This window comes from Lampetra fluviatilis, chromosome 2, assembly GCF_964198595.1.
Source record: "Lampetra fluviatilis chromosome 2, kcLamFluv1.1, whole genome shotgun sequence".
Taxonomy (NCBI): domain Eukaryota; kingdom Metazoa; phylum Chordata; class Hyperoartia; order Petromyzontiformes; family Petromyzontidae; genus Lampetra; species Lampetra fluviatilis.
In genome coordinates, this window is record NC_136276.1 from 5,144,386 (window position 1) to 5,166,782 (window position 22,397).

Here is a 22,397-nt window from a genome sequence, read left to right on the forward strand (position 1 = left end):
GTGAGCCTTTGATATGTCACGTGGTCTCAAAGTACACCTAGCCTGGCACAAGTGTTGTGGTGATTTCACTGTCGCTTAGTGGCGAAGATGTTGCTTCTGTACCGGTGGCCGTGGGCACGCATCGGGACTCGGTGAGAGCCTTGATGCTTTCGATTCATATAAGCCATGCAGATGGTGATTAGTTAATGTGATGTCTCCAGCCACTAGGGGTGGTTATATTCACTGCAGTGTTAAAAATGTATCGATTCTCTGTGACCCGAAATTGTGACAAAGAGTTGGATCAGGAGAGGTGAGAATTGTTGGACCCGGGCTAACACCATGTAGCCACCGAATGCACCAGCTTCCCGATTCTTAAATAGTAGTGTTATTAGTGGTACATGTCAGTGAGACTCCATGCAAAAGAAGATGGATAAGAATCAGTTTATGTCACCCAAGGTAAAATAAAGAACACTTTTTTTTCCCACATTACATGGACCGATTTGTTCTTCTGTTCTGCATAAAAGCAAAGGACGCTGCAAAAGAATAAATGCAAAATAAGTATAAACGTTCCTGAGCAAAGTCTTCACGGCCAATAAAACACAGATGGATCATCAAGACCTCCAAACACATTAACATGCATAAGCAGACAAAAGTCGATCACACGTGGATTTACTGCGCACATGCAGAGCATCGAGACCAAAAAAATGTTGTTTTATCAGTGTATAAAAACATTTTGTTAATGTAATTGATGTATGCAATTTTACTAATTGCCTATTCATTTATGAATGATTAAATGGCATAGCAGGACTATTGTGTACAATTGATTACCCATTTAGACTTGATTTAGCCAAAGAGCCTCACTAATAACTGATAATGCTATTTGTCATACCCTGGCAGTATCAACCCAATTTTTGCGCATCATTTACTACAGAACCAAACTGCTTCCACGTGAGCGGACACCAAAATGCACGCATGTTCTCTGAAGTGCCGCGCAGTGTTACGACGTCTCCAACCCGATTTAAGTCGCAGCACGGCCGGTGAATTCTGACCCAGCGACGGTGCATTACTTTGACTGCGGGCAATGGCCAACCTGCTTGAGTGATTCAAAGGCCACCACATCTCGCGTAAACAGCAGATGCATTTTGCCGTATGCGGCGTGAAAAAAAAGCCGCGCTTATTTCAGGCTATGATTACACCCGAATAGTGTGAACAGGAGCCAAGCGTTCATTTGACGTGAAGCTGGCAAGAGATTTCAAGCGACTCGTTTTTAATGAGGCTTAAACATTTCCCACTTGCTCGTACATTATCGCTGCTTGTCAAGTGCCTTCTTCTTTGGGTAACAACAAATAGGTAGCACGATTGCCTTCAATTTACATGGTGCTAATCTGTTTCTGATCGTTGTCAATGATTTCCAAGTGCTGCCTATGAATTACATGTTTGGCTGCGTTAACAAGAAATATATTTATTCAGGCAAAACAATGAAAGTTGACTCAGAGGTCAGGAACACTGATCCAGCATCATTCTGTTTTTTGCATGCAGGTTTCAGCAGGCTGTGATTAAACCACGTTCTGATTCAAAGCAAATTGATGGGACTCAACCTGGTCACCAACGACTGCACGCAAGACAAAAAAACGTACTAAATTGGGTTTTGCACTCAATTTGGCTAAATTCCAGTTCCGAGAATTAAAAATATCGGGTTGACTGGCATGAATGAGTTCTTTGTCTAACGGCACAATGCCAATGGCTCAATCATAATAAATTTAAGAAAAATAAAGAATTGTTTATTTTTGGAGAACCACTACATCCACAGGGCATCGCTTGAAGTTGAATGACTCAATGACAGATGGTGGCCACAGGCATGACGATGCAGTAATCATGAAAATATTCCAAGCCAGGACCTCCGAAAAAGAAACTTGAAAAAGATCTTGAGGACAGCACAAGCAATCACGTGCAGTACTCCTGCGTCCACGTGGATTACTCCTGCATGGTGTAGTGTATGCAATCCTCTGGAGCAGTTTTCAAAAATATACCTGGCTTTGAAGGATTCTGTTCAGCAGAAAATGTAATCTCTCATCCCAGTCACCATGGAAAACTTCCATAAATGCACGTGTCTGCCTAAATTGGTCATATTCAGCTTTTGAGTACAAATACATTGGGAGGTGCCGAAACATTATTGCCGTTCGCAAAGAGAGGGCTATGTGCGTAAATTTCAGTCACGCTATGTTCTGCATATTTCCAAAAGCATTTGCCAAATGACTACACATGTTAATCAGATATGGACCAATAAACAACAGATGCAGTAGCTGTATTTGTTTTCTCAATTCATTGCAATTATGCTCCTGACATGTCAGACAAGTGTGCCCTGTGTGTCATAGTAGGACCCCATGTATCAGAGGGATTTTCACTGGATTCCAAGTGACCTTTCTTCCTCTACATAGTAGGGAGCACACCTTTTTCCATATACCCATGCCAAGAGATTGCTGCAATTGTGCAAGAGCTGTAACCGACTTTAATATGATGGTATTTTTCCATTGAGCAGTCATTGGGTGACCCCGGCTGAGACCATCAACTCCCCACACTGGAGAATGCAGTTTAGTTACGGGCGACTACCTCGATCTTAACCCAGAATGTCAGTGGTGCCGGTGCAGCACTCTGACCTTCAAAAGTATGAGAAAGCTTCAGCATTGCCTCCCACCAAATTCACGGTTTGCCCTTGACACAGTCTATGAGGAAGCCTCAAGTGGCCACTATGGGTGGGATACAAGTACAATATCAAGTTGAACCAATACAGTTACCCTCTCGTTTTACGCTGGAGTTGTGTTCTTGAAAAACGACGAGTAAATAAAAAAATCGCGTAAATTAAACATAATTTAAACAAGACAAACTTCACGCGGACAAGAACTTCAAACTGGCACGCGAGGAGATGCTGATGCTGTCTGCGCTTGTGGTTGCCGTACTGAACATAACAAAAATAAAAGTGTAAATTCATCTAACGCGCTATTTCAAAATTGCCTTGCGTAAACGCGCGTAAAACGCGAGGAGACCATTCAAGGAATGCATACATTTGAGCGAGCTTTCATTAATAACTCAAAAGATTCAATGAAATGGCAAACACATTTTGGAGTGAAAATGGTATAGGGCAGCTTGACAACTGGTTGGAGCAACCAGAAAATTGGTTGCACACACTGGCGGAGCCAGTGGGGGGGGTGGGGGTGGCATGTGCCCCCTCCAATGATCCGATCAAAATCCCTAATTTCGATCATATCATTGGGGTTTATCAGTAAAAAATCGGCATTTTGCGACCCCCACTGCCACTGAGTAGCATATCATTGTGTGCCAGGGACTCTATGAGATGATAGAACAATAGTCTGAGTCCATAATTGGTAATAGGTAACGGCAAAGCAGTTATAAGTGACTCACAGAATTGTGCGCAGTTGCGTATACAGTACACGGACTTCCCTGAAGGCAAACACCTTCAGCGAGCGCGATGCCGATAACACACGGTTCTAATTCGACCCTCGATCGATGGCTGCGCTATCGCCGCACACGCGTCGAATAAAAATTAAGGGGCAAGTCCTTACTTACTAACAACTCCTATCATTTTTCATTGCAGGAGGGATTGCCCCCCCCCTACCTGAAAATGATGGTTCCACCATTGGTTGCACACAATATGACCCCCTGAAAGAAAAAAACTGCCAGGGGTGTTTTTTTTTATTTGAAACGTATGCAGCCATTGGAAAATGTATAATTACAAAATATAATTACACTTCAAACTTAACATCCATTGATTGTCAATGACTTTGGATTAATGGGCATGTACCTATAACAGTGAAAATCTGATTCGCAGACATGTTTTGGAAGCATGGAATGTGCTCCACTGGTTTATTACTCCCAACGCAGATAAGTACCAGGTGGCTCAACATTAGCGAGCGGTTCGCAATCAGAAGGTGGCGAGTTCAAATCCTGGTTGGGGATTGACTCAGCCCATCATCTCTACACGGTTGATAAAATTTTACCACTTTGTGAAAAAGAAAAGAGTGGTTGGGGTCCCATAGATTATGAGGCCCTGCCAAAGAAAATGATAATTTCCAGGACTGACTCAGGGCCATAAACAGGAGATTATCTTTGCACCAATCGTCATTTGAGCAGGAATTACTCTTGATTGGTTTTACTTCCATGGAGATGAGTACTGCCAATCATTTTTGACAAGTTGACTTTGCCAAAGCCCTTGTTTTAAAGGTGAAACGGAGCGGAGTTGAACAACATAATGACATTAAGCAAAGTTAATCTGAGCTACGTGTCAGTTTAATCCTAAATTAAAAGAGCATGTCCTCATGGAGGCTCAATTATTTTCAAAACAAGAACCAGCTCCCTCATTCTCAACTTATGCTTTATTTAAATCACATCAGTGTGCCAATGACATTACCGTATTTTACGCCTTGTAACAGCCCAGCTTGTGGTCACTCGGCCAGCTCTGTATAGCAGCTTCACAGTCTGTGAAACATATAAATGAGCTGACCATTTTAAACCAGAATATGAAACAAATGGTATTTAAATCGGTTTCACAGAGTATATTAGTATTTAGCAAATTTACGAAGAAAACGTTTATACACTATTTAAGTCAATATCACATACTGGTAACTGCAATGCACCGTATTTGATGTGGATTAAATATTGAAAAACCAATGCTATTTTCTGGCACAAAGTTGGCTTCATGGCCAATGTTATGAGTTTGATGGATTATTCATTGCCCAAAGCCAAAAAAACAAACTGCCATTTTTTTTGCAATCTGCATAAATCAGAAGCAGTCGGGTTACATTATGTACATTGTCTTCCAAAAGATGAAGGAATCAAGGGGACGTTTTCATGCCATGTCTGTTTAAGCCACGCTTGCCAGCGGAGGAAAACGCTCTGCAGGATCAATCGTAGACAATGAAGGGTGTGCCACCAATTCCTGGAAAAGAATTGAGTTTTCTCGCAACAACGCAGGCAGCCGTTGCAGACTGGGAAACGACGGTGTTCCAAAAACGCAACCGGTGTTGAAAGGCGAAAGGCCATATGGAGGACTAAAAGGTATTGGACCCATCTCAAGACAACAGAGCAGGTTGTCTTAATATAAATATATATATCCAGTACAGTAAATCAATGACACACAAAACCAAAACGCTGCACATCAATTATACAGTAAAATGATGCATCATGTGCCATATATTAGCCAATTAACTGATAGTAATACATCACTGTGCCGACAAAAATGTAAACCTGACAAGTGAGATGCATTGCAGATGCACACATACAAAGTCGGCGAATCTTCTTCCAACTGTGTGGGTATGGAGCGCGACTTGCTGGCAAGTGCTGGTGCGACTGCAGCTGTGTTCTCTGTGTAGGTGCTTGGCAATCGCTCAGCCCCTTGCAGATCACCTGGCCACCAGGTGCACAAACACGCTACGTGCAGTGACGAGGGCGCATCATTTTAAAGTGGAGCAGGTCGGATGTAATGCCATTCTGTTTAAAAAATGTCCAACCTTAAAAACGTCTATGGAAGTAAATGTGCTCTGGCTCAAAATTAACTCTACTTTAAGGCGGTTGAGTTAGGTATGCGTTGTCGTACTGTATGTCCCATTGTGGGGGGCTACGTTGTGGACAGCAGAGCAATACACAAATAAAGTATACCGTGCTACGATCCCACGTCTATGCTCCCCCTCTATCAACCCGCGCGAATCAGCGTTGTGAAGTATGGTCAGGATGTGGCACCGCGTGGGGATACCCTCATCCAGCAGTGGATTGACAAGAGGGCCCATGCGCATGCATATTAGACTACCAAGACGATCAGCATGGGTGCAAAGATTGGCCAAACCTCATGAGTGATTACATTTTCACGATTCAGAATATGTTTTAACGCTGTGCTTAATGTAGCGGCCTCCAGTGGCTGGAGGGGGTCACGTAATTCGATTATATTCATTCAACACACAGGAATTGCAAAATAATGCTTTTACATGTGTAGTTCAATGCATGTATAGTGGGCTTAATCGATACAATCGTTACACCCTTAATAAATAGCCCGATTGGTTACCATGATCAACAGTAAGCCACTTTTCTTTAAAGCTTAGATATATCTTCCAGCACCTACCTACTAATTCTGCACATAAGCACCAAAGCTCACCAATCTGCTTAAAAAAACAATAGAACACAGTTAGCAATACTACTTGAAAGAGCAATCTATTGTGCATGGCTGTCCTAGTTCCAATAGCAAAGTGAAACTCAATTGCAAAAAATGGCATCTACCACTAAGTAGCTATGGTTACAGGGGTCTCCCCTCCCTCAAATATGAAAAAAATCTCAATGGGGTTTCACCTGGTTAAATGACAACCCAAAAATCTAACCACATCTGCAGTGCAAACTCCCTAAAGCACGAGATCCAATTACCTTACCACAGTAAACAGACTCATGTATTTCCGCTTAAAAACTCCCGTTTTATGCCGTGAAATGCAAGATTATGGTTACTTTATGCATGAATAAAGTCGAGAAAAAAACAAGTTTTGTTTTTCACTTAAACGTCAAACGAAATATTAGAACAGAAGTTATTCAGGAATGAAGGGTAAAAAAAGAAATGTGTTTTTTGATACCGACTTATTTAAATGTTAGTCTCATTGCTCATCCTATTAAGTGTGTCCCAAAAATTCTACAATATATGCCACTGGTTCATTCAGTGTTGTTTTGCACACTTAATTTGACTACATCGTACAGGTTCCTCCAACCTATATCTGCAAAATTATTTATTAAATATAAGCATACGATGGGAATACTGACATTTAATGCCACCCCACGTACTGTATTCCCTGCACATTACGTATTCCCTGCACGCGGAGATGAAGGGGGGAAACATCAGGTGCGAAGGTATTACGGATTACTCCCGATCAGGATCAGTGACAGGCCCAAATTTTGACTCAAGCCAGAGGCAGAAACTCACTGTAAATTTGGGAACAAGTGCAATACCAAAAACGAAGGTTCTGCCCTGTTGTTGGAATGGATACTTCGAAAACATCATAAACATTAACAGCCGTAGAAGACATCACATAAGTTGGGAGAACGGAGACAGCATGGTTAGCCTTAGTTGTAATGGCCTTGTGATTAGAGAATGTGCCTCAAGGATGTCCTTGGTTCGACCATGAGCACAGGAAGATGTTTGAGACAACAGTAAACAGTGTGCCACTTCCCACAACATGTTCCAAGCCCCAAGTACAAAATATGCCCTCTACAATTGTACATTAGGGGTGATTATCATTCTTGGAACAGCCATCAATGCCTGTTCTGTGTGTACGTGAAATGGTATGTGGAGGGATAGGGGTTGGGTCTAGCCAAGTCTGATTTTGTGCAGTGAGTTACACGACAAATAAAAATCATCCACATTGGAGAGGAATTCAAAATAAATATTCCTGCTATGACATGAATACGCAAAGCTTTCGCGAGAACGCACACCCACAGCACCGAAATGAGGTAGTAAGTTATGCCAGTTTGTTGTAATAGTTTTAGATAATAATAAAAATACACTTCTCTATTTCTCATGTGAATGTTATGTTGCACTGCATTTATATTCACTATTCACTGGACATGGCAAGACAGGTGTTTTGCAAATTATTTGAAGTACTCTACCAGCATGATCTTTTAAGCTTTTAATGCCAAGGTCTTCTTTAACGCTGCCTAATGGCTGGTCTGTGTTAATCCAAAAACAGTATCGTTATTACACAGACTAACCATTTGGGGGTCAGCACCAATCGTTTTTTTAAATCCTTTATATTAAGTTCGCTTGCTTGCTTAGGACCGTGCAAATCTTTCGGTCGTTTTTTAACCCACTTCCCGTGATCCAATCGAGCTGACATTTTCCACACAGACTCGTTGTGCGTGACAATTAATGTTCGTGAAAAATTTTTTCCAAAATGTTACACTTTTTAGGACAAAAATATTATATTTAATTACCAATTGCTTAATGGTGCAATGCAATCATCTGACCCATAGGTGGCAGCCATCTCAAGCCAGAGGACGAGATGACTCTAGCCGCCACGCATATAAAGGATTTATAGTGAAAAACTTTGTTTTTACGGGTTTACTTGTTCATTTACCCAATCCAAGCAAGCATCCCTCCGTGCTTCTTTGTATACTTAACATTTTTTGTTCCATTTTCTTTGCAAGGGTACATGTGTCATAGTGGGTAAAACGCATTGGGCAAGCACTCTCCTCTTTTAAGAACTTTCGTGACTGCAGGAATTATTATTTGGTTCTTTCGGTTAAGTCACGTCTAAAGATAAAATAATAAGCACTCTCCTCTTCAGGCACGCTGCTACATTACTTTTTTCCCATCACATTTCGTTTTCCAAACGTGTTTATGCTCATCTCATCTCTTTATTTCTACATTTTTCAACATATCGATATAAACACACCGTTATGTTTTTCAGTTGTGAACTTGTTGCATGGGACTTGTGACTTCCTCATCTATTTCCCAACTTGGCTACTTTCTGTGTTAAGTTATTCAATAATTTTGCGTAGGTAATTTCCGTCGATCGTTATGATATTCTTCTTGGTTCTTTCAGTAAAGTCACGTAGAATGGAAAAAAATAAATAATAAAAAATAAAACATAATAAAATAATTCTCACGACGTTTCGGCCACAACGCAAGCAGCCGTCCTCAGGTGAAGAACAGGTCCATCGTATTATGTTTTAGTTGTATTTTTATTATTTTATTATTTCCATTCTACGTGACTTTACCAAAAGAACCAAGAAGATGAATCCCTGCAGTCACGAAAGCTTTAAATCGAAACGTTATGATATTGTTATTGTCAAATCTGAGACCATTACTACTTTCCTCGTGTATGTTTTTTGGTTATTTATTCAATATACCCTTTACTTTCAAATGCCACTTTAAATAGCTTTGGAGTATATCATTGTCGAACTGCTCTTCTGATGTGTATGCTGTTGATTTCTGAATTCATTCTCAGTTTGGCGATCTGACCTTTATAGATGTTTCCAGAATTTCTGTGTACTTTTGTTGAGGTCCTGATCTGTGACAGCTTACCTGACGGCATCAATTTCTACTCAATCAAATGTCTTTTCATAGATTACAAAAGCCAGGCATAATAGCTTTTCATATTCATTTGTCTTTTCTAGCATATGATCGATAGTGGGTATGTGGTCAATGTAGTAAAAACCTTTCTAAATCCAGCTCTCACCTTGTTGATTGACCTTTAAATTTTAATTTAGGAGCTTTCGTGACTGCAGGAATTATTCTTTGGTTCTTTTCGGTTAAGTCACGTCTAAAAATAAAATAATAAATTAAAATAAAATAACATATTACGACGTTTCGATTGCAATCGAAACGTCGTAATATGTTATTTTATTTTAATTTATTATTTTATTTTACACGTGACTTAACCGAAAAGAACCAAAGAATAATGACCTTTAAATTGTCCATTATTTTAATCTCTATGATCTCCGTGAACAATTTATATATGTGGCTTTGGCTTGTGTTTTCTACATAGATGAGTGATGGAGGCAGCATTGTTTCACGATGAAAAGTATTTCATTTGTGTATACATTTTGTAAATTGATCAGCAATTTGTTTTTATTCAACCGATTTTACTGCCTTTTTGATTTCTGCAGTTATGAGTGAGGTTTGCCACTATCTAAATGGATGTTCCTCTCCTTTTCCCATTATCTCCAGTCCAACTCTGTCCCAATGTATCTCTCTCACAAGGAACGTTAAGGCAATGTGACGCTCCAATTCCAGCCAAAATGTGTACATGAACAGTACGTGGTGATATAATAGGATTGGTGAAACGTCACGTAGCCCTCATCGCCCATGGGCTGATCTATTAACATTTCAAAAGTACGAGGCACAATCATGAAAATGTATAGAAAAGTGAGAAACACGAAGGGCTCATCTGATGATGAATGTGGCCTCATTGCATCCAGACGGTTCTCCACAACTCTCTTGACAGTTTTGTTTGACGATGTCTGCTTAAAAACACGATCAAACTGGTGTTGTGAGACGTGACTCAGACCTGTGATCAATGTATCCCGTGGCTTTCTACCAAGAAATCTTCACGAAATTCTTTAACAGAGACGCCGAGAACTGGTTTTGTGCAAGGGAGGCTGCAGCTTCTAGATAAAGACTTAATCACCTTGAGACGGTTCACCGTCATGGTAAATAAAACAGCACCAGCAGAACATCAAGTGGTATGTGTGTGTGTGAAGCAATGTGAGTGCGAAGGGCTGAGGGTTAATTCCTCTCTGGTACCTGAACGAGGCAAACGAGAGAATGTATGACATTTCACTCGTGCTCCGCTACCATCGTGTACTGGGACTGTACAAATTGTGGTTGAAATCGGAGCGTCACACTCCGTCGATGTTCACCGTCAGTTCTTTTCTCCAGTTTAATAAGATTTTATTTGCCGGAACATGCACGTCGCATGTAGCAATGGGTCACATCGAGACGGTGTTCTGTTCTTATCCATTTACATTTACGTATGACGCCAGCTCAAATTATAGCATGCACTGTATTAACAATGCGGATATATTTCAAGGCACCGTTTAGAAGTACAGCACCGTAAGATCGTGACCTAACGGGAAGAACACGGAAAGCCGTTAAAGTGAACCAGCAGAGAGAGAAACATGCAATTCTAAAATAAACCGATTCTGGTTTATGAACGTGTGTCACGGGATGGACTCATGCAGGCACTAGCATGAAATCGAACCGACTTCTTATTTACTGTATTTGTGTTTATATATTCATTTAATACACATTGCTGTGCATGTGTAAAACTCCAAACCACGTGCACACACACTCCTCAACGTAGATAGCCTTGGGCACAATTTACCAGCAAAGAGGCACTTGATGAAAAAAAGCGGTGTATGCCTATACATCTGTCAACGGCTCGTCAAAGCAATAGGTACCCATGCAGCCTCCAACGTTGAGTACGCATGCACCTGCGGACACACCTTACAAGAAGCCTCGTTACGCCACACTGCACGGCAGCTATTCTCTTACCGCCTGTTTGTTGTAAATCAGCGTGCTTTCCCAATGGAAAACGGCACAGTTCGAGCGCTTAATAAAAAAAATTGAGCCCCGCTCGCTGGAAACTTACCGACGTGCACGCGCACCTTACAACAGACGTCTAAAATAAACCTGCAAGTGGAATAAAAACAAATGTTTAAATCGAATAAGCGATAAACATGTAACACTAAAATTACTAAATCAGAAAAGCCCATTCAACGTTCAACTGAAGACATTTTGTCAATGACACTTAAAGGGGAAAATATATTAGGTGACATTTTCGGCAATGACTTGATTCTTGTTCATAGCCCAAAAAGCCACCATATATTGTTTTGCTTTTAAGGCAGTGGTTATTTACGAATGTGTGTAAGTTTTGATTTAAAGCTTTCATGACTGCAGGGATTCCTATTCTTGGTCCTTTCGGTAAAGTCACGTAGAAGGGAAACAATTAAATAATAAAAATATAAAACAATAAAATTCTCACGACATTTCGACTGCAACACAAGCAATCATCATCAGGTGTGAAATCCACAGCAAGTCGAAATGTCGTGAGAATTTTATTGTTTTATATTTTTATTATTTTATTGTTTCCCTTCTACGTGACTTTACCGAAAGAACCAAGAATATAAATGTGTGTATTGTTAATTTGAAGCTTTCGTGACTGCAGGAATCCATACTCTTTGGTTATTTCGGTAAAGTCACGTAGGTAGAAATATTTTGTTATTTTATACCTACGTGATTTTACCGAAAGAACCAAAGAGTATAGTATATTGTTGTTGGTGCTTTTGCACCACCGCACACGCAATACACCACTATCTAATCTGCGTCCACAAAGCTTATTGTGGGTCCTCTATGCTCACGTGAATTCTGACTGAACGTGCTCGGCAAGTGATGATGCACACGAGTGTTGTAAATCATTCACATCAGTGTGTGCCAACGTCAAATAACTCTTGCGTGGCTCACATCATATATCTATACTCACGCTAATATCAGTGTACTATTGATAGTAATCGGTAATTGTGTCACTATCATTATTATTGATGCGAACATCAGTGGCCAACACCAGTCTGCGCCAACATCAGGGAGCTCTTGTGCACTTTTATAAATACATTCCTAATGGCTTTCCTTTGTACTGTACATTCCTGATGCCAGCATCGGCTATGTATCCTCACGCCAGCACCCAGGGTGCTTCTTCCCACGTGCTTGGATCAATGTGCGCCTGTGTGTGCCTCGGTGGTGAGGAGCACATACTTTTCCTTCCCACACAGCGGCACACAGGCAGGTGTTGACTCTGCAAACTCGGTGGCAATATCAAATAAACTTCACCGCCTTGGCTGCGCTGTGTTGCATGCAGATTTGGCCGTGGCCAGCCCCAAATGAGCCGAGGGCTCTGCAAAAGGAGGACCCCCCCCCCTTTGGCCAAAAGTGACCTTATTATGGGGTTTGCAAATTACTGCAGAAGGGAGTTTTAATGATAGCCTACAACCAAATGACCTAGAATGACGTTCTACGACCAAATGACCTGAAATGAATGCCCCCGATTTCGTCAGATATCAGAAGTTAAAAGCAATGTTTTAGCCTGGATAGTGTGGTGTTGCGTGCGTAGAACAAGCGTGGGAGGATGTTTGGGGGGGGGGGCTGGAACAACATTAATTGTGCTGTACCATGCACCAATGTATTTGGATCACCGCTGTCATCAAACACGCACCGTAGCATGATGAGAAGCATGGGCATATAACCCCCCAACGACCCGAAAAAGGTGCGATTGTGACCCTCATCTGGCAGTGAATTGCCAAAAGGGGGCTTTTGAATGTGCATGTCATTGACAACGATGGCAAACTAGTTTTTAATCTGGCCCAGTAAGAGACACACTAAACCCACCGAAAGCCTCCACAGCTGCCGGCTTTGACATTTTGCTATAGCAGCCTGCAACCATAATCAATAAGAGGATGTTCCTACAATACGAGAGCCAACTAACTATTCACCAACATCAAAGCCATGTTACTGTACAATGAAGTCCTTTAATGGGTGTGGTCTTTGAAATGTAGTTCCGAACGAAGCTTATAATGTGTCACTATTTTTGGTTTAAACGTCAATCACATTTATGATGAAATCAAGGAAGAGAATGACGTTAAATAATTTATGTTATTTGTCCAAAGCGAGGTCTGCTAATGAAGACGTTTATGCAAATGTTTGGCTAATGATGAATTAGCGTGGGAGGCGTAAAAGATGCCCACTGTGTTGTGGATATGATGGACATCGGGCGATGGAGTTAAAGGACGCTAACTAATGAAGATGATGGTTAGGATAATCGATGACATATTTATCAGATTGCTAGACGACACAGCGATGGCTACGAAAAGTAAAAGAATGCGTGTGGATGAATGACGCGATGGTTGTAGGGTGTTAGATGATGATGATGAAGAGCACGCTACAAGATCCAGCAGGCGACTTGGGCGATGAGGATGACGCAGGCATAAGAATGCAAAGTGATGAAGATGACAGTGACGATGATGATCACAAACTAGATCAACGCTAAATGTCATAATGGTGACGAGGTGTAAGAAAACGCCAGTGACGAAGACGATAACGATGATAGATGCGAGATCCATCAGCCTGCACGCCGAATCTTGAAGACCGCCCGGGTTGGGAATACGAAGGCTGGGATTGCAGAACAATGGGGCAGGTTGGTGATCTGTGTGTGGAGTGCGCTGTGATTACATGAAGTGTGCTAATGTGTGGAAGATTGCCGAGCACTCGAGAAACAAGCCAAGCGTGGGATGAGCAGCAGCAGTAGCGACGCTCAATGTCCACTGAACGCACTCGCCCTGCGCACAGCAGATGTCTTCTCCAACCACCACCCCTCCTCCTCCTCCTTGGAATGCTGTTGTGCTCCGGGACACCGCACACACGAAAGCGAACATCTCTCTCTCTCTCTCACCTTGATGATGCTGCTTCTCCTCGGCAGACCCAGGCTGCCCCCGAGCTCGGCAGGGCTCTCGCACCCCTCTGCGTCGGGGCTCACGGGGCTCGGCGCGTCCGGGAGACCCAGGGGGCTGAGGGGCACCGCGTCCCCGGCGTTCGCCTCCTCCTCCTCGGGGCCCCCGCAGCAGCCGTTAGCCACCGCCCGAGGGTGCTCGGGGGAGGAGGAGGAGGTGGTGGAGGTGGTGGTGGCCGTGGTGGCCTCGAAGCTCGCAGATTGCCGGTCCGGCTGAGCCATCGGAGGCGACGGCTTCCTCCGCGCGAGGGGACCCGAGGCCGGGCCGCGCTCCTGCGTGGCTTCCTCCTCCTCCATGTGCCCAGCGGGGGGGGGGCACGCAACTCCTTGCGGTTGCAACCACGACGACGATGGTTGAGGAGGAGGTGGTGGTGGTGTTGGTGGTGCTGACAATTATGAGATGGTGATGGTGTGAGGATGCTTACGATGCCCGTGTGCGCGCGGCGGTCAGCAGCACCGACAGCTGCAGCAGAGTCCCCTCTCTCGACCCAAAGCCAGCAGCGCGCATTCCCACCCACCCCCTTACCCCACGCTCGCTGTTGCTGCTGCTGCTGCTTCGGGGAGGAACAAGGCGATGAACGAGGCAGGGGGGGAGGAGGGAGAGAGCGAGACCCGGGTACGGGACCGGGTTGGGCGATGAAGGGGTACGGGGGAGCGGCCCAGAGAGAGTGGGAGGCAGTCCGAGACACGCCTCTCGCTCCTCCTACTCCTCTAAGGGGGAGGAGCCGTGGTGGGTGCGATTGTTATCTACTAGAATATGGCAATCATCATCATCATCCACATGCAATCATTCGTTATTATAAAATCGTGAATTTCATCGTTGTCAAAACAATTCATTCGTCCTTAACGTTTGGCAATCATTTCGACATCACGTGATTTCAGAGTTCAAGAAATAATTTATTTAATTATCAAGGAATAAATGTAATCATTCGCCCATGAATTTCGTCATAATCATCATCCGATCGTTCATTTCATCATCGTCGGACAATCGTTCGTTTTGTGCATCGTTCAGCATCAATCATTAATCATACAATCAGGAATGTAATCCATTGTTCATCATCAATGAAGCATCAATCATTTCATCAGCATAAAACGACGTCTCTCGTCACCCATGATCTATCCACTGCTTGATATATAATTCCACACGTCATCACCATCCCTTGCGGTCTTGCGATGCCACACGCTGATTCGCTCCTGCACTTAAGATTATATCAGCATTCCATCTCAGAGGTCTTCCTCTTGGGAGTTTTACCACCTTTGACTGCCAATCCGTCACCAGAATCGATCACCATCAACAACAGAAATAAATCATCATCAGCTAATCATTAATAACCATCTAATAATTAATCATTAGATATTCATAATCATCATCAATCGTTCAACATATTATTCGCTCAGATGTAATCATCGCCATCATCACAATCGTAAAGGTGCAAGTCCTGCACCCTTGTAGCAGACTCCTTGCATCATATTTGCAGTTGTGACGATATGGGTCTTGCACACTTGTGGCAACTTATATCACAGATGTGCTGTAAATCACAGATGTGATATAAGTTCTGCATGCTAGTAGCAGACTCTATGGTTTAGCCGTGTTTCTTTGTTGTAGTATAGAGTTAGACTGATAACTTTAATCTAAATTGTCTTATGGTTGTTATTGTTTGACTTGCATCCCACCGGGATGTTTGCACACATCATTGATATTCGGTGCTTTTTCTGAAAGACTTTGCTGTTTTTTCCTGGATTTTTTCTGTTGCGTGTAGTCACGTTAAGATGTTTCTTGCTCATGTTTTTGTTTGTTGCGGTTGCACCCGATTCAAGAGCCGAATGGCTCACATGGGCTATACCAAATAAATGAAACAGAAAAAAACTGAACCACCTTTAAATAACAGGACCCTGCGGGGTGGGCTGGTAGGAACGAATAACCAAAGAATATAAACATAATGTATTATTACACTTGTTAAGCCAGGAAAGCCCCACTGAGTCAAAAGGTTTTGTAGGGTCCTGCCAAGTGTTTGCAGTAGGGGTCGATGTTGATACACGGACGGACGGACGGACTATATAATCTATTGGTGGTCTGGTCCACTTCGTTCCTACCAGTATAAGTACACCATGTATTGTCATCATCATCACGACTGCGATTTTAGTCCTGTATGCTTTGGGAGAATTCCTACATCATTATTGTTATTAGCACGGTTGGCTACGTGCGGTGTGAAATAAGTTCAACATACATAAATTATCACAGCTGTGATTTGTGAGTCATGAATACTTTTGTCAGAGTGCTTGCATCATCAATTTGCATTGTATGTTGAACTTCTTTCGTACGTAGCCAACCGTGCTAATAAGAGGTCACTGTATATTACGAATACATCTCTTGAGAATATTTAATTGTATTTTCATAAAATGGCTCAAACAACACGTGCTTTGAATTTAAATCAAATATTGTATAACCGAGTTACATTTTACATGCACCATGTGGCAGTGCATATTGGTCACCACAAATTATAATTATCAATACGCTGCATAAGATAAAAATGCGTGATGAAAAAGATCACACAAAAGCATACATTCAACACATTAATATTCACATTCTTCCTGTATTTAATTCGTTTTATCTCGCCTGACTAAATACAATGCTGTTAATATTGCAAGATCATTGTGGAAACTACTACATAAACATTACGTGTGTTCATATGCTGATCAACAAGGTGAACCAGAGCCATGCAAATTAATGTTCAACCACTGGAAGACAGTTAACATTTCGAAAGTTGAACTGTGATAAAAAGTCAAATTCCAAAGTAATGGACTTTAGAAGGAGAGTCATTTGTGCGTATGTTTTACTTCCAACCAGGTGAGCAACAATTTATACTGCAACTTTAGGTTACAAAAGCATGGCTCAAACAACACGTGGACCTCTTAAACTCTGGCAAACGGTGTTCAATACTTAGAAATTGACATTGAGAATGAGCTCTCGTTCTCTTCCCACATAACACAAGTCTGCAGGACGTCATCCCTCCATTGCACATCTACTACATCCACGGTTTCCTTATCTCATCTGCCGCCGAATCCCTCAACCATGCCTTCATTACCTTTCAACTCGACTATTGCAACGCTTTCTTCTACAGCCTTCCCCAATCCCTTATCTCCATACTCGAGTTGCTCCGAAAGGCCACTGCATTAGTCGCACGAATGAACATGAGCAAATCACTCGAAAACATAACTGGTTCTAATCCAATCCTGGATCAACTTCGAGCTCACAATCAGCATCTTCGATATTATCCATGGACTAACTCAAACCCCTCCCCCCACCCCCACCAAGCACTCTGTAAAAGCTTATTTTCAACCTCAATAGTTCACTATATCCCCTCTGATACCCCAATGTCTGCAACTCTCTTTCCACAGCCGTCGGTGTTGTCTAATCCCTGCGCCTGTTCAAATGTAGGTTAAAGACTGGTCCATTTCTCCATATTAAATACGTGTCCCCTCTTTCCCCAGGATACCCATGTTCCACTGTACTGTACAGAATTTTGATAGTGAAGCCATATGAATCAAAACTGTATTGTATTGTATAACAAACATAGACATGCACTTTGAAAATTCATGTAATGGATTAAAATGGATCGGCAAGCTCCTGATGGAATATCTAGAAAAGGGTTACCACCAAGAGGAATCCAAAAATTGCAGACAAGAATACGGTTTAAAGTTACTGTACTCAAAACCCTAAGTACATGTATAAGATTGCAAATCCATGAGCACAGGTAAAATCTTAACGAATTACAAAACAACTCTTCTTGTAATTCCATGAATAAAAATGTAAACAAAATTACTATATCCAGACCAGTATTGTAGTGAAATCTAGATTTTAAGTTTTCGTGACTGCAGGGATCCATACTCGTTGGTTCTTTAGGTAAAGTCACGTAGGTATACAATAAAATATTGTAGTGCTGCATTGTTGGGGTAGCACAGTGGCACAGCAGATATACACTCTCTGACCTGCGTTCAACTCCCACCCACAGCTAGTATCAGTATGGTGAATCATGGTCAAACGGTCACCATTTCCAACATGGTATGGAGGTACTGTTATCGATCAATAGATTAAGAATAGGAATAATATCGCTATATGTAATTCCAATAGAGTAATTTCCCAGTCACCTTTCAGCATTGGGATGTTGGACGAACACCAATTTTATTACTTGTATTAGCCTTTGGGAGGAAAGCAGAGAACCCAGAGGAAACACATGAACAACAGAAGGAGAACATACAAACTCCACATGGAAAGGTACACAAATCGAAAATTGAACTCAGGTTCATATTACAGTGAGGCACAAGCGTTATCAATGCACCACCCTGCCACCCAAGTCTAATATAGGCTCAGCATGAGTTACAGAATATATTTCGACATGTCAGTGTTCAGGTTCGGCAACGTTTTGTTCATTCACAAAGCGTGTGATATTTTATCCCAAATGATTCCAACATGCTTATCATCCATGCTCCAAAACCCCTCCAAAACTATTTACATCACTTTCAAAAATTATCAAGTAGCTATGCTTAATACAGCTTATTATACCATAGAAAATAGGTTTGCTCCATGGTAGCCAACTTCTGGCCATTAAATCTTTGACGTTGGAATGTTTCTCATTTTTCAAAAACCCTTTCTGTTATCACACATATTGTTTCGTTTGGCAAGAATCGTGCTCGTCCACCATGCAAGTTTATTTTTCATTATTCCAGTTGGGGTCCGGTCGAAATTAATCGAGATTAGTGACACCATGCTGTACCTTTATTTTCCCTGTTCCCTCTTTGTGCTGTTTGTGCAATAGAAAAACACGTGAATATTATTCAATATATATAACAGTGCAATTTATGGCACGTACAATATTTCACAGACATAAATGACCATGACTCTGAGGCACGGAGCCAAGCCCAGTGTTGTCAACCAAACAAAGTGGACCTTTAGGTCTCTGAAAAGTATTTGTAGATTGCATGCTGCGAATTTGCAGCGGGGTGGCGTTCCAGACAACGGGGGCTGCCATGGAGAAACAACACCTGGCAGTGACAGTCCTGGTCCTTAATATAGAGATGAGGTTGTGAGTCATGCTGGGGAGATTTCTACCATGGGCTGTATTTTAGGATCACAGGAGCGAAGAGAGATACAATGGATGACCAAAAGTACAGGTGTGGTGGCACAAGCAGGAAATCTTGTAGCATCTTGTAGCTGACTGATGGCGATCGGAATCCAGTGGAGGAAGGAGGATATACAGGAAAACAGCTGACCCACCAATTTTCAAATAAGCATCATCATTGTCCATTATCAATTCACTGCTGGATGAAGACCTCCCCCAACCATCACCATCTCTCAAGGTCTTACGATGCAACAATATTGCATTTGGCCAGATTGTTGCAATCAATTATGTTCTTGACAGTAAACATGATTTCTCTAACTTGAATACGTTCCCTAATTCATGTGTTCCTCTCTGTCTCTCGATGTCATTTCAAGCATGCATCTCTCCACACTTGTTTGTGCACATTTCACCTTTTGCTCAATTTTCTTTCTAGTTTTCTATGTTTTAAATAAATCCATGCCATAGCAGGTATTATACAGTGATTAAAAAAATTTTCTTAAGCTACAATGGTATGTTGCAGAGTAGAATATGCACTATAAGAAAACATTATTGAGGCCGATTAGCACTTCCGATTAGCACGGTTGGCTACGTATGGTGAAAAAGAAGTTCAACATATGTAAACACAATTATTTAAGGCAGACAAGGATCAAATCAGTTTAACACGTAGGCTTTCGTAGTGGTGGCGAATTGAACACATTTATTTTTAAGCGATCTAACCCAAAAAAACCTTTATAAAGAATGAAAATGTTGAAATACAGAGATGGACAAGAGAAGGTTAGAGTTCATGGGACAAAATTAAGATTTAATAATAGGATTTTTCCCCTTTTTTCTGGCAACAAAACTGAAACCTTTTTACAAGGATTCATGTCTGCATTAACCACAATACTTGCAGTCAAAATGCAAACAAAAACACACTAATATATGCATTGTCCTTGAAACTGATTGGTCCATACCAAGGGACGGCTTTCTCTGATTATCAATACTTGCAAGTGGATCTGCAATTGTTAAACTAAATATACAATTACTGGGTTATCAGTTTTCAAAACGGATATGCATATCTTGCTACAAAGATTTCAAAGGCTACACTTAAAATTGCTGGTATTACCTTTTCACATTTTCCGATTAATATTAAAGATTGTGACAATACGGTTACTAAATGATATGCATTGAAATGTACAGATTATACGTGGAATTCACACATAAATTACATTAAGTGCTTTTTTACATTCCGATGCAAAACTCCGACTGTCATAGTTAATCACAACCCATAGGTAAAGAGGTGAAAGTAGCCTGCATGTGTTTGTTCATGGACCTATTAATGAACATACAACGGATGCCATTCCAGTTGCATACTGGAGCTTGCATCTTAGCATCTGAGCCTTTCATACAATTTTCTCAGACGTTTTAAAGACAACATGATCACACCAATTTCCGTTCAGCAATCATTTATTTCCCTTTTTAAAACAAATACATACTCATTAATTAAAAAGAAATGTGTCTCCCTTGTATGTTACTTCGCGAAACATTTTAATAGTTCTACGGTTGTTCGGAGTTACGTTGTGGGCAGCAGAGGGCAGTGCAACTAAACCCATTGCTGTTTCAGGACTGTACAATACTCCCACGTCTATGCTTCAAGCCAAACGACACTGACCGGCGTGAAATACCGTATGGTAAATTCGCCCCAAGACCAACAACCGTGTGGTGAGGCCCTCATCCAACGGTGGCTTAACAAAAGGGTTTGCTTGTATATGTGCATGGTTGTACGAGGCCACGTTCAAACTGTGAAATCATATAAATTTTTTAATATATGCAACTTTGATAGTCACGTAGACCCCCCCAACTACGGTTTTATTCGAAAAACAATGCAATTTTCCGGACATATTGTGGATAGCAAAGTTCTGCACCGTGTATTTGTGTGTGTGGCACAGCGCAAAAGCTGTGAAATCTTGAGGGATGTGGCTGCCCTCTGCTGGTTATACAAACTTGTGGCGCCAATAAGGGAAATCCACAGACGACACATCTTTACGTCATACAATGGAATTGCTTTGCACTTTTTAAATCCTTACCCAATACAATAGGCTCATCTTTATATTTGTATTTTTCTGCACAACTATTTATTTTAGCTGACATCTGTTTTTTTTATGCATTTATAAGATGAATTCTGAGCAGCCACAATACACTGTGGTCCAGATATCTTGTAACCCCATTTAATTCTTTAAAACTGAATACATATTTTTAAGTAAGGTTTATTTTTTTTAATGAACATGCATAGGCAAGACAAATGTTCGGGGTCAATTAATTTAGGGTCACGAGACATCTGGACCACCCTGTGTTTTAACTTGACGAGCAACGAGCACGCTACCGCAGTGCTGACATTGTCACCGGCACTGGACTTGCATTCCAGAGTCGCCGGTTAAATTCCATCTCCTGAAACAATGGAGCACGTTCCTTCAAATGCGCCCCCATCCACCCACCGTCGCCGCCACATTTGTTCCACCCATCTCTTCAGGGTCCATCTAAAATGCCCTCTTGAGGTCCCTCTAGTGGAATTAGCAAGCAAATTCAGGGATAGCAGTTACGAACCGTATTTATATTTTCTGTGAGCAAAGCGCAATGATAAGCAAGATCATAGTAGTATGTCATGTGTAAAATAAACACATTTGTATATGATTCGGACAATCGGCATGGAATTGAGCGTACTTGTTGTAACCACGCTTCCACATCAGCTATGCTGAATAGGATTGTTACGTATGTAATGCAGTCCATGTATTTCAGGGGAAAATCTAATTTGAGGACACAATAAGTCCAGGGATCAATTGATTGAATGGCATTTTGATAGCAGAGGTTTTAAAACATCTCATCATGAGGATGAGAATACTATCAGCCTCATAGTATTTAACATCAAATGCTGTGTAAAAGGTTAATGAACAATTCACAAGCGTTACAAAACTTAGTTTTTCGTGTCATGAATACTGTATAAAAATACACTGTATAGCAATATACAGTATTCCAAATATATAAGTATCGAAATTACCACAATTGTTTACGACCACACTCGAATACACACAACTGAGATTAGACTTGGCTAGTCTGAGTAGCCAGACAGGTGTGTGATTAGCATTTTCTTTGGTAGATTCTTTTGCGGCGAGCGCTGCTTGGAAAACAAAGCAAAACAAACAATGGCTTAAGCCAACGTCGCCAGATAAGCGTACACGGCAGCCCTCTCGGAGAATGAATCAACTCCACAGCACTA

At 41.6% G+C, this 22,397-nt stretch overlaps 1 protein-coding gene across 1 annotated transcript in view; it reads right to left on the minus strand.

The window, feature by feature from the left end:
- LOC144940233 (inactive phospholipase C-like protein 2) overlaps positions 1-14,534 on the minus strand; it is a 79,810-nt gene extending 65,276 nt beyond the window's left edge. Inside the window, exon 1 of the mRNA XM_078866765.1 lies at positions 13,968-14,534. Within this exon, the coding sequence (XP_078722891.1) occupies positions 13,968-14,321 (354 nt within the window). The 5' untranslated portion in view covers positions 14,322-14,534. The remainder of the gene's footprint in view (positions 1-13,967) is intronic.
- Between the last annotated feature and the right edge of the window lie 7,863 nt (positions 14,535-22,397).